This window comes from Coloeus monedula (genome assembly GCF_965178545.1).
Source record: "Coloeus monedula genome assembly, chromosome: 16".
NCBI classification, from domain to species: Eukaryota; Metazoa; Chordata; class Aves; order Passeriformes; family Corvidae; genus Coloeus; species Coloeus monedula.
This window is the reverse complement of record NC_138796.1, coordinates 16627021-16640312: the sequence shown is the minus strand read 5'-3', so window position 1 is coordinate 16640312 and position 13292 is coordinate 16627021. Positions and strand designations below refer to the sequence as shown.

Here is a 13292-nt window from a genome sequence, read left to right as displayed (position 1 = left end):
CCAGCTGCACTTTTATTTACAGTGCATTTCATGTTACTGTTACTAGGAGTACAAAATTTGAGTTTCAAAGGATTTGATTTTATACACATTAACTCCTGCTATCACAAAATTTTTGTATTCAGAAAAGGTTGGGACTGATTTAAATACAAAGTATGAAAACCTCTTCTGAAAGGCAGTGCGACAAAATGGATGGAAGGAGGGACTAAACAAACTGAGTTTCAGATCCACCTTAAAGCAAATTTTTAAAATTTTTCCTCAGTATTAAAAAAAAAAAAAAATCAGTGAAGTGACTTAAAAATTACTTGATTCCCAGGAATATTACTGCAATTCAGAGGAATTTAAAAAAAGAAAACACTGTTTAAGTATTCATTTTGTCCACAAAATATATGTATGTGGTACCATGCCCATGATGAAAAAACAGTTATTCAAAAAGATGCATGTATGCAGAGAAAACTCCCCATCACTACTTTTGTTTTTACCTTTGGCATGCATTTTCTAAACAGAAATGCTGTTGAAATAATCACAGGAACAGGACAAGCAGGAATCCATCATATACTTCGTAAGAGACAGAAGATAAGATGATGTACCTTTTCTTGTCTCTCAGCCCTAGGACTGAACTGACTCTAACCTCTTCATGGCCGAAGACTAAACACAATTGTCATTAGAACAGAGCAGCTTTTCTTTGGTATTACTACAGAGCAAGTGTGTTGCTTTTCAAAGTTCAGATGGGGACATTATTTAATTATTCTGCATTTGAAACATAACCGTAATTCAATAACAACTGAAATTATTATAAACATTCATTAATAGAACTCAGAAATATTTCCTGTGTATTTAGAGAAAAAAACCCAACAAACTTGACACTTTTGACACGTGGCTTTGACTGACAGCTGTTTTACAGTGTATGGACCCACAAATGCTCACGTGTAAGTGGCCTTCTGCTCCTGCCAGTCTCACCTGAATCAACCTTCTTTAGGAATATCCAGACTCTAACCAAAGCCATCTATGCCTGTTATTTTCTTCTACATGTACCTCATACAGTCCCTCAAAGAAGGTATTCTTGTCCTCCGTGCTCCATGACTCCCACTGCCGTCGGACCTTCTTCCCTTCCTCCTTCTCTCCTGTTGAGGAGCCCAGGTTCCTTGCTGCTGACTTGGAATTCCCAGCAGGATTACTGGGAGGAATTCCTGATGTGCCACCAGGTGCAGTCCCTCCATTATCTGCTGCTGTAAAAAACCATGACCAGAGTGAATATTAAACCAACAGGAGGATTCATGGATAGAGCTAAGGGAGTAACTCAGAATTTTCTCCTTTTTCACTTAAAATACAATGGGCAAATAATGAGGTTTGTTTTATAGAAATAAAATCTCAAAGCACAAAAAACAAGGGGAAGGTTTCAACGGCTTAATTTTGTATTTCCAGAAGTAACACAGATAAGCAGGAATGTACCACAGCAGCCTCTACCAGACAATCCTCTCTGATGGTTATATACTAGTGAGCTCTGCAGTCACTGCCCTGCAGCCAGGGGGAACTCCAGAGCAGTGCTGAACAGGGAGCTGACCAATGGACCAAAGTGATGTCTTTGGGGAAAATAGAACGCCACATCCTTGTCTTTGGTCTTGATCCTACTGCCTCCAGAATAACTGTGGAAAGGGAAGGATTGAGAGATGTCGACTTCAGTTCATCACACAACAGTGGACGAGCATCCAGAATCTCAACTGCAGTGTATGATCCTCAGAGCACCACCTCTGATATGGCCCATCTAGGAAAGCTCTAGTCATCCAAAGGACAGCAAGTCTCAACCCATTCTCCTTTCCCAAACCCTGCTGCAGCTTTCAGAAAAAGACACAGAAGTGTAATTTGGATTGTCCCTTTGTCAGTTATCAGCATCCAAAGAACACGGAAAAAGATATGAAGATTGGAAATACTAAAATGAGAATAATGCCAGATAAAACTGAGAGAATTCGCTGTTTACTCAAGTAGGGACCCAGGAAGAAAACAGGATGGAAAATCCACAAACAAAACATCATGCTTGGTATGACACTGTGTATCAGAGTGCTAATCCAGAAACCGAGGTCAACTCCCCAAAATGCGCTCATTTTTTTCCATAAAAATGTAACCATTCCCATTAACTTATATTTTCAAAATAACTTATCTTGAATTTTATTTAAAAATATTATTTACAATTTGACTGTCCTTATTGATGCAGACATATACTTAATAAAACAGAAGTCTTTCAACACTGAACATTCACTGCTCGTTATAAAGAATGCTCAGGACACTTTCCTCTTCTCCAGGCCTTTATGTCTTGTGTTTTACCTCATGATATACTGGCTTGCCGTAGTTTATTTGCTTATACACCTAGCTTCTACACTACAGCAGTTCCAACCAGTTTCCCTAATTTTTATACATATCAGCATAACTCTGTCTTTCATATTTAGGCTTAAAAAGTTCCGTTATCTTTACAAATTCAACTACATGAAGCAGGTTTTTTTACCTGACGAAGCCAGTATTTTATATATATGTACATATATATCTAATTCAAGAACCCAGATATCCCACTTTGGTAATTCTAATAGTATTTTTTAAAAAGCGTATCAGAAGAATCTGCTGTTACAGGCCCACTATGCTTTACAGATTTGAAAGACTTGTATGTAAATCTTAACAAGTCAGTTGCAATTTGAAGGTAATTCCTTCGGGCAACAAAACCGTATTTCTCCAAATCCTATAGAAACTGGTTTGTTCAAGTATTGGAGAATATTTGAAATCAAACCTGGAAGAGAGCAAGGTGCATGAAAGTACATTTTTTTCCTGCATACAATAAATAGTTACTGGATATAAAATACGATATTGCGACCATTTTGGAGTTAATGTTTCTTTTCTTTCTAGGGATGACTATTTGACTCTTGAAGAAAATTATTGTCACCACAGGGAAGCATGTAAGGAAAGACATGAAAAAACATTAGACATCTAGAAGAAAATGCACTTATAAACAACTTCTCAAATAAACAGCTTCTTTACTTCCTAAAGTCTTCATCAGCCACTGATAAAATAATTGAGACTTAGGCCATTTAATTCTGGCACGGTTGAGGTAAATCCTTTAAAAAAGGTAACCACAAGAAAAAACCTGAGCACTTCAACAGAAGTTACCCAACACAGACACAGAACTGACACTTCTTTATTCTGCAAATGTGAGACTGGAATACCACAATTTGCACATGAATATATAATGAAATACACATCTTTGGTCAAGAAGGGGAAAGTCAAACACATCAAACCCCAAACTCAATCTCCAATCTCCTGTTGCTACCAGCTCCCAACACAAAAGATGTCCTTTATCAGAAGACAGGTACAGGATTTCAGTCCAGAGTCACTATTCTGATCACAGATCCCTAACTGCTGAGAGATCCTTCAGAGGAACAACGAATGCAGGATTTGGGGGTTTCACTTGTGTGTTGGGTGGTTGGGTTTTGTTTGGGGTTTCTGTGGGGTTTGTTTTCTTATTTTTTTTAATACTTACACAAGTAAGTAAAATCCTAAGTCAACTGCCAGAAGAACAGATCTTATCAAGGATTTTCTAAAGATTGTTCAGTACACTTGGAACACATAAAGCTTTCATTATTAAAAAGCAGAAGAAACTAAAGTGTCAGTGAAGATTTTACGGTCTTATTACAATTTAAAGTTCAGTACACTTTCATTTACATTTTAGTTGCAGGCAAAAGACGGACTAAAGAGTTCTATTTGATGTGCTGAGGGCTCCATGGACTCAACTTCTACACAGGACATGTAGCTCATAATTGATCTTTTGTTCCTTTATGCACACAAACTGTAGTCCTGGGAAGTTTATCAGAATCTTTTTTGTTTTAAACTCTTTTATAAATTACCATCCAGACAATTGTTCAGAGTATTGTATATGAAGATCTAAAAATCTGAATATCCTGTGACCTCTACAGAACTCTTACATGCCATCCAATTCTTCCAGGAACAAAAGGGTTTGCTCATTCCTTTGCATAAACTTTCTTACTACTGTGCATGGTAATATTTATCATTGGGTTATCTCAATCCAATCTAGAGTATACTGAACCTTGGTATGGCAATGGAATGTACTGTATTCTAAAACACAGGACTATAAACCAGAATAAAAGGGAAAAATAGTCATACATCATTAAACTACCCCCCGTAAATTCATTACCTCAATCTTACTGTATGAGATTCTTGTTACATACAGAACAGTTAACGAGCTTTCATCCCCTCACTAATGATTGACGACTCTATGATTAATTCCCAATAATGGATGATTTAAAACTTCATCAAAGCATTAAAACAAGAAGCTCCCCTGAGGCCAGCTATACCATTACTGCTGCAGAATGCTGGGGCTCACTCTAACAACCTGCTCAGGCGCTTGTAAAATGATGTAAAGTCATTTATAGAAAAGACAAGACAAAGACAAGCTGGACATTCTCCCACTGTCTACTCATTTTGCACCACCCAGCCAGTGACCTGGACATCCACATCATTACAGCTATGGCAACTCCTTCCCTTTGCTCCAGGTGTGCCAGAGCACCAGCACCTGTGTCCAAGGTACAAGGCAGTCATTTGGATATGCAAGTTCTCAGCATATCCCCTCAGCTTTCAATACACAGTTTGCAAAGACTTCACGTTTTTGTACTCAGTATCTGAACTGCAACCCCCAACAAAATGATGGGTCAGAACACCAGTGCTCCAGGGAAACTTATTCAGTCCTTTTATCCAGTGTTCTCCACCCATGTATATGTACCACATTAAAACTTCATTTATCTGTGTCTGGCATAATATCATCTCAAACTACATTCCCATGGAAAAAACTGTCTCTGTAGTTCTAAGCAAAACATAAAACATTTGCAAAAATTTATATAAAGAGATTTAAAGACTGCAGTTTAAGAATCTGATATGAAAATTACAAACAATGGAACACACGTATAGAATAACTGAGACACTAATAGTATTGGGCTCTCATCATGGCTACAGCCACAAATTCTTCCTTCTAGGTAGCATCTCAGAGTTTGCCTTTCAGACTTCCACTGACAGCTCTTACAGGCCAGCTGATTCATATCTTCTGTGACAGATTACACACACACGGAAGCTGGAATCCCCAGAGTAAATTCTCACTACACCCATGTATCCCAACACACAGGCTGGGTTACAGGCTTAGCTCACAACATCTCAACTTCTTCTGGAGTTACCAGTCACCGTAGGTGGAACATTCATTTGGAAATACCTTTATAAACAAGATGGTGCATTCACACTCTTGCATGCCACAGCTCAAATGCCGAGTGTTAGGACTAACTCACTCCCCAAATTGTGGGATACAAATGCCAACTTGTAAAAGACAAATTCCCTGCAAGTCAACACTTCATTTTGAGTGCTAACTTTATAACTGGAAAGGAAGTTTCTACTCTGTATGCCTCCACAGGACACAGCACGGACTCCTGCAAATGGCAAGTTTAGAACTGCTTATGTCTTATTGCATGGTTATGCCACACAGTGTTCTTGCTGTGAATTAACACCCAAAGTTTGAAACATAGAAACACAGAATATTCTGAGTTGGAAGGGACCCACAAGGATTATGGAGTCCAACTCTTACCTGACTGGCCGATACAGGAACTGAACCTGCGACCTTGGCATTCTTAGCATCATGCTCTGACCAACTCAGCTAATCTCAGGCTCAGCTGGTAACTATCCTACATGGACAGTGACAGCCTACCTTCTTCTAACTCTTACTAGTTAGAAAATTAGAGGTAGCTGAATGTGTTTAAAGCATACACAGTGTCAATTATCAACCAGAGCCTCCTAACAAACCTATGCTGAAGGCTTGCTTCTCTATGGACAGGATATGTTTATTGTACAATGTATCAAAGGCAGCACTAGCTAAGCTAACCAAGAAGAGCTATAGAAACCCCCCATGGTTTGTTATACATTTGGTCACATCTCCCATAAATCACTATTCTCACGCTCTTCCCTAAGAAAACACCCATAAAGTTCATGCTGAAGTTCCACTTAACCCTACGGCTGTGCAGCCTTGCAGGCAGGTTCCTGTCAGAGTTCAGCACCTACTGCACAGAAGGAGAAAATCCTCTTCTTGCAGTATGGGATGAGATATTGTGGAGTCCTGGTCCTCAGCGACTTCCAAAGGGAGGGAGGGAGAACTGAGGTAAACGGGACAGCAAAGAATGAATGAAAGCATGTCAGGGTAGGATGGAAGGAGAGGTACCAAGTGCAAGTGAGATGGATAAAATTAAGGATAATGTCAGAACAAGGGACTGTGCCAGTAGTTAGTGAACAGTGGTTCGTGTCCTAGAGAAATAATGTTGCAGGAGTAACATCTCAAATGAAGGTTGTACACAATATATTCTGCAACATATGAACTCAGGAAGATACAATAAAACACACTGTAAGTACATACATCAAGTGTTTTGGTATCTACCTTCCCTCTACAGGAGGAGACAGTAGCTGATTTAACCTATATGTTACCAAACATGAAACTTTGACACGCTGAAACAAACTAGACTGCTTTTTAGCAAGTTCTATACCATGCCAAAAGATGGAACGCTTTAATTCAACTAAGCTTTCAGCTGAATAAAATCCTTTTTCAAAAAAGAACTTCTTATTACTGCAAAAGAAACCCAAATACTTGTTTGAGCCATTCTACACATTTTAGGAATAAATCCAGAACAACAACATGAAAGACATCTTCAAGCTTCAGCTCATCACCACTAGGCTATTCCTCCTGACTTCATTCTGCATTCAGAAAGTGGATAAAAACACGGAAATGGCAATACTCTACTCTAGTTTAAGCTACATCTACAGCATATGATGGCAATGTATTCCACACTGCCTTTTACCAACGTGGTCACAACATACACATACATACATATTCCATCCACTCTGGCTTCACAGACCAAAGCCCCAAAACACACCTTAACACCTGTACTCAGCAACCATGTGGCACGTTGGTGTTTGAGACACAAACTCTCAGAAATCCCTCTTTTTCAGCAACCTTAACTTGGTCTGCATCTCCTCCCTCAACAAACCTCCCTGCATATAAACTCCCAAAATAAACTGTCTCCACACCACTAGTTCTTCAAGCTCCTGCTATGGTTTCATGCAAGTTACTTAAAGACTTCCTTTCAAGCCTTCATGCTTCAAAAGTCATGCACCAGTTGAGGTGTAGATTACGACCTTGAAAATATAATTAAAAGATGATCAACAGCTGAAAAGAATACGATAATAATTCTTTAAAAATGCAGAGATTTAGGTATTTGTGCAGGAAATTTGAGAAACCTTCCTGCAATTCCAAATGGATTGGCTACTGAACTGAAATAGTTTCCAAACTTTATTTTACTGTACTACTTCCTTGTAATTCCTATGTAATTTTTGCCTTAAACTCAAAAGTGCACCTCAGTACACAAAAGGAAAGAGACAGGATTCAAAGGCACAATTAAAAAGTACGTCAAGGCAATCTGACTATTAGCAACATGTTTGCACACTCTACCAGGCAGAACTTGGAAATGATTATGAGCAAGCTTTTGTGAGCCTCAATAAGATAAAGTTGAAAAGTCAGCAGCTGCTGAGTGGGCAAACTCTTTTTACAGTTTATAGCCAAGTTTATCAATTATTTGTCTGCTACAATTAAGGACCCTAAAAGCATGAATGCCAAAAGTAAAAAGGTAACCACAAGAAAAAAAAAATACAGAAACACACAGAAGAAAAATACTATTTTCAAAACTTTTTTGAAGACAAACCAATGCCTGCTGAGCAACTACAATTTGAAAGAAAGTATGTGCATTGATCACACTCCTTAAAAATTAGCGAGTGTTCTCCCTTCAGAATACAGAGGTTCTAGAAGTAGAATCACTTCAATAACAACAGTTACACAGCATTATTGAATGCCTATGACAAAACCAAGTTTCTGGTTTCACTGGACCAAGCATAAGCATGGTCTGGTCACTCCAGCTGGCCACTGTCAGAGTTACTTCTAGAGCCATCACCTTGACTTTGACATAAACAATGCAAAAGCTTCCAGGTTTCAGAGCTGATGTAAAGTACATGCACTCCAGCTTTTCATCATTTTTATACTTACAGAGGGAGGAGAAAGGTAGTGGGACAGCTGATGAAAGGATTTAAGTCCAATCTTTATTAGCCATCTCCACCCTTCCATTCATTCCCTATCAGAAGCTGGCTCTGTGAGACATTTCGCTCAGAACACAGAGCACTATGAATTCTGATCACAAGGCATTCCACTGGGGAGAATTTAGACAAGCCTGGAAAACCTCTCATTATGCATCTCTGAACATAAAGAACTCAAATTAGAAAGGATCCTGCTCCATGGCTCTGTTCTCCAAAATCTGACAATTATAATCTCAACCATATCAGAGAATTCAATCAATCGGACACATTCACACCAAATCTGGTCAGGCAGAGCTGTGGCTGGTCTTAAAATTGAAAAAGTGAAAGCACAGTCATAATTCTACCACTGTCACTGCCAATGAATTTAAGAAGTTCTCCCAAATCTGACAACATGGTACAGTGATTGCAAACACTATCCATGACTGGTTACTGAGATAATATTTTCTGTTCTGTATGTAATTTTCTTAAGGTTGTTTTGGAATCTGAATTGCAAAAATGAATGGAATTTCTTTTCCTATTGTGTTGATACTCTTAGTTAAAAATCATTCTGCTGTTCTAGAATTGGAAATAAATGTTTATGTACAAATACACCAACATGAATATACACTTGCACAAATGTATGTATTTGTTCACACGTGTATCCATTTCCAAATCAATGGAATAATTTCAAATGGACATACTCAACTTGCAAATCACATACAAGACGTATTTCAAAGAAACACCTCCTCGCATCTAATACTATTTACAATCCTGGAATCAATTATACGTAGCTAAACACTCCTGGGTATTTCATTTGTTTGTTTATTTGGTTTCATGCAACTGGAAGAGAAATTAGGTAGGCCTTTCTGTTCTGTCCTCTACCACCACACAGAGTTTTCATTTAACATTCAAGATATTAAAGAGGGCTTACTAAAGTATTTAGAAATACTTTGTCAATTATACCAGCTGCCAAGCAACTGAGTTCAAGAACTTTTTTCTGATATGACAATAACTAAAACATCCCAGTTTGCACTCCTTTATTACTGCAACACAAAACTATCGTAACTACAGTGTTTACTTAACGCCCAGCACGTGCACACCCCTGTGACGGACAAGAGTGTGGTAACCTCCAAGACACATTCATGCTACATGGAACTATAGTTCAATTTAGCAGACGAGAGTAAATTTTATCATTTTAAAAGTTGATGCAATCTTTTCAGTGCTGTTTTTCTCAAAAATTCATAAAAAATAACACTTGAGTACTTTAGCACATGATATCCAAAATTAGGCTCAAGTACAGCTCAAATGCAGTGCTAAGATGTCATCTAGTCACTGCTGAGCACACACAATGGCACCAAAATATTCAAATATCCCTGCTGCCTTCCAGCGATTCAAGGTAGAAACAGCTCAAAAAAAAAAACAACCAACTAATTCTTGTCTCCAACGCTAAAGTGAAAAAGCAGGTGTGTGTATGTCTGCACCTACAGACTTTCAGATACAAACTAATCTTAATAAAAATTCAAATCACACAGAAATGCCCAAACTGGTCCAAAACAGTAAAACAGGGCTTGCAAAACCTTAGAAACAAATACGTCAATATGTGTATTTCATTGCTGTTTCCAAAACAGTTATTTGGATCATAGAAATAATTGGGGGAAATCACCAATGTCTTGTGGGTTGTTTTTTTTTTTCCTTTGCTAACTAGCACCCAGTCAGTATCTTGTTATTATCCAAGAACAGAATTCAGAGTGCAGCCCCCTGATTACACAGCTAGCTAGAGTATGATTTCCTAATCAAAATACAGGAATTTCCCAAAACTCGAGAGAGATGAAATAAAGACATTAAAGATTTGCCTCATAATGTAGAATTTTTCCTTCTCCACATAAACATCCAGACCCCCCATTTCTGGAAGTGCAGAGAGGACAGTGGGCAGCAGAGAAGCTGAAGCCTTGGGACACAAAGAAGATTTCAGCCATGAGAAACAAGCCCCAAAACACCACCCCAAAACCAAACAAAAGATGGCATCTACAGAAGGAGAATGACAACCCACAGCCCCACAGGTGCCTCCCCTCTTTGCCATCCCCCTTGTCTGCATGTTTTTAGGGTGTCAAAACACAGTACCTTTGCCTTTTCCGGCAGTGCTGCTGCCAACAGAGGAGGATGCCTGGGAATCCTTCTTCAGTCTCTTGCTCTGAGGTCTGACGCTGGACCTGAGAAAATGATGCTGGTCCTGGCTCTGGGAGGGCTGGAGAGAGGCCGGGGCCGGTGACAAGTTGGGGTTCGGTGTGGGGCTGCTGGTAGTGTTGCTGTTAATGATCTTCTCTTCTTTCTTTGTGCTGCTGCTGCCTGGAGCTGCCTCTCCTCCTCCTCCTGCCCCTTCTTCTTCCAGGGACTCCTCATCTCCTCCTGCTCTCTTGCCCAGCTTTTTCACCCCTTCCTCCCCGCTGCTCTCTCCCAGTTTCACTGTCATCCTGCGGGGGAGGAGAGGGAGAAAAGAGCGGGCACACAGTCAGGCCGGGGAGCCCCCCGGGGAGGCAGAGAAACCCCTGGGCTGAGAGGGGAGAAGTTTAGCTGCAGAAATTCCTCTCAACATGGCCGCCGTTGTTTGTTACTAAATCCCCTTTCGTTTGCTGTCCCGACCCAACAACCTGTGCCGAGGGCGGGAGGGGGAAAGCCCCGCCACAACCCACCCCAAACCGGCCCAAACGGCAGCCGGGGCCCCCCGGTAGCCCCCCGTCTCCGTCCCGAAGGGCTCCGAGCCGCCTTTGGCCGAGAAATCGCCCGGCCAAACTCGGGCGTGTGGCAGCGCTCGCCAGCGCCGGAGGAGCGGCAGCCGCTGGGCCGGCGGAGCAGAACGGAGCGGGGAAGCGCTGCTCCCCCATCCCATCCCATCCCACCCCTCCGCGGGTCCCGGGCCCGGGGCTCTCCTCTCTCCTCACCGCGGAGCCGCGGCCCGGCCCGCCGCGGGGGGGGGATCCATGCTCCTGGATGCGGCGGCGGCTTCTCCTCCTCTGTGTGTGTGTCTGGGGCTGGGACTGGCCGAGGCTCCCGAGGTTCCCGCTCCCCTCCGCCCCCACCCCGCACCTCCCCGCGCTCCTTCCCGCCGGGCAGCCCCGACCCCGCCGACGGCACCACCGTGGGCCGGGTCTGGGCTGCCACCGGGAACGGGCAGGGACCGGCTCCCCAAGCCGGCACCCCTGGCCGCCGCCTCTGCTGGGGGAGAATTAATGCCACCCCTTTTTTTTTTTCTTTTCGTTCTCTCTCTCTCTCTTTTTTTTTTTTTTTTTTTTAATTTGGAGGACAGTAAACTCCGGAGGCACCTGCAGCGGTTGTGAACCATCGCTTCGTTGCTCCCGGCCATGCAGAGACCTTGGCCAAGCAGGGCAGCCCTGAACCCTTCTGTGCCAAGGGAGCATCCCTGGGCTTTCGAAGGCATCTGTCAACTTTCGAACCTGACATTGATGACCACTTCCTGTGCTGACCTCACAAATCCTCTCAATTCTGAAGGTTTTTTTCAAATACTTGGAACAAAATGCCAGATATGAACACAAGCTTAAGGCATCAAATCACATTACCTGTTAAAACCCAACAACTGTTTTAGTTTTTCTTAAAGAGTGCAAAAATATTACTGACAGCATATCTAAAAGAAGTCAACTTCCAAGAAAGAACCAGTTAGAGCACCCAGCAAGGAGCAGCACTTGGGATGCAGCTGCCTTGTCAGCATGGCAGGAGCCATCATCCAACTTCCATCTAGGGAAAAGATAACCAACAAGAGGAGGAAATTCTGAATATCACAAACATTGGAATGACTATGGATTAGGCTGACACCAGGATAATGAGGTTCAAAATAAAGGAGATGCATCAACATGATAAGGCATACAAATTCATGAGGTTACTGCTTATGTGTTCTATTCCCACTATTAAAATTATATTTTTCCCTCTAATTTTCACCTAAACCTCTGAACCCATCCAGAATTGTGTTGGGGAATGTTTCAGTCTTTGAAAATGCTCAATAAACTGACCTGAACTGGGGATCTAAACGCACGTTGAAATTAGTTATTTATTCACCTGACAGGTCCTTAGTTACAGACTGGTTCTTCACACACCAAACCCTACAGTTTCTAGTTATTTCGAGGACAGAAATCTTCCAATTCTGACAGTGTGTGCTCAAAAACTTCGTGTAAGCAAAGCTTAAATAATTTCAAGCTTGGTTTTATTATTCCAAATTAAATGATGCACCCACCCACTGACATCCCCCAACAATTAGCGAGGGGGAAACAAAGACACACTCCTTGGGGAAAGCTCCTTACAGGAGCCGAGTAGCACACCCCAGGATCTGCTCCACTTCTCAACTGCTGGCTCCTTCCAGCATTCTGCCTAAGTCCTACGTGCAGTTTCCCCGTTACAGCTGCTTTTGCCTTTCGTTTTCACCATGTTCTTCCTTTCCCTTTTTCTCCCAAAGTGAAAATCTCTTCAGCCTCGCTGCTTTGGTCGTGCACGCCCTCATGGCCGTCCCTCCGCTGCCTTCCCTAAGAGCCGCAGAGACGCGTTCCCCAAGCGCGGCCGGCCCGGACGGGAGAGCGGGGCCGAGCCAGTCTCCCCGGGGCCAGGTGCGTCCCGCCCCGCAGGCTCCATCCCCCAGCCCTGCCTCACCTGCTGCATCAATGCCGTCACGCAGCCTCCGCGTTCCGGCTCCCTCGCCGGCGGCTGCCTCGGCTGCTCCGGCACCCGCAGCCCCAGGCACCCCCGGGCTGTGCCCAGACCCGCCAGCTCGGGAAGCGGCCGGCGCGGAGCCCAGCGGCCCTCCCAGTTTTGCTGGCGGCGGCAGCCCCGCTCCCGGCAGTGGGGCCGACCTCTTCCCCGGGCTGCTCCGAAACCCAGCCGCGGTCCCAGCGCCGCCAGGCTCGGCTGGGCTCGGGGCCGCGCTGGGCTCGGGCCGGGGCTGGGGCCGCGGCGGTTCCGGTTCCTCCTCGCCCTGCCCGGGCCGGGGGCGGGGCCGGCGCGCGCGGGCCCAGCTGAGAGCGCCGGCGATCCCCGCCCCCCAAACAACGCGCCCCATTGGCCGGCGGCGAGCGGGAGCGAGGCGGGGGCGGGGCCGCAGCCCCAGCGCGAGCCAAACAAAGCGCGGCGCGGGGCGCGTGACGAAA

The 13292-nt window shown here is 43.3% G+C and overlaps 1 protein-coding gene across 2 annotated transcripts in view; it reads right to left on the bottom strand.

Annotated features, from left to right (window-relative positions):
• The window catches only part of CRAMP1 (cramped chromatin regulator homolog 1), a 52917-nt gene extending 39829 nt beyond the window's left edge, over positions 1–13088 (bottom strand). The window contains exons 1-3 of one of the 2 annotated variants that reach the window (XM_082292352.1): positions 12799–13088; positions 10267–10616; positions 1033–1226 (exon numbers count right to left, since the gene is read on the bottom strand). In XM_082292352.1, coding sequence (XP_082148478.1) covers positions 1033–1226; positions 10267–10615 — 543 coding nt within the window. In that variant the 5' untranslated portion in view covers position 10616; positions 12799–13088. The remainder of the gene's footprint in view (positions 1–1032; positions 1227–10266; positions 10617–12798) is intronic. The other variant, XM_082292353.1, reaches the window with a different exon arrangement.
• Positions 13089–13292: the final 204 nt, after the last annotated feature.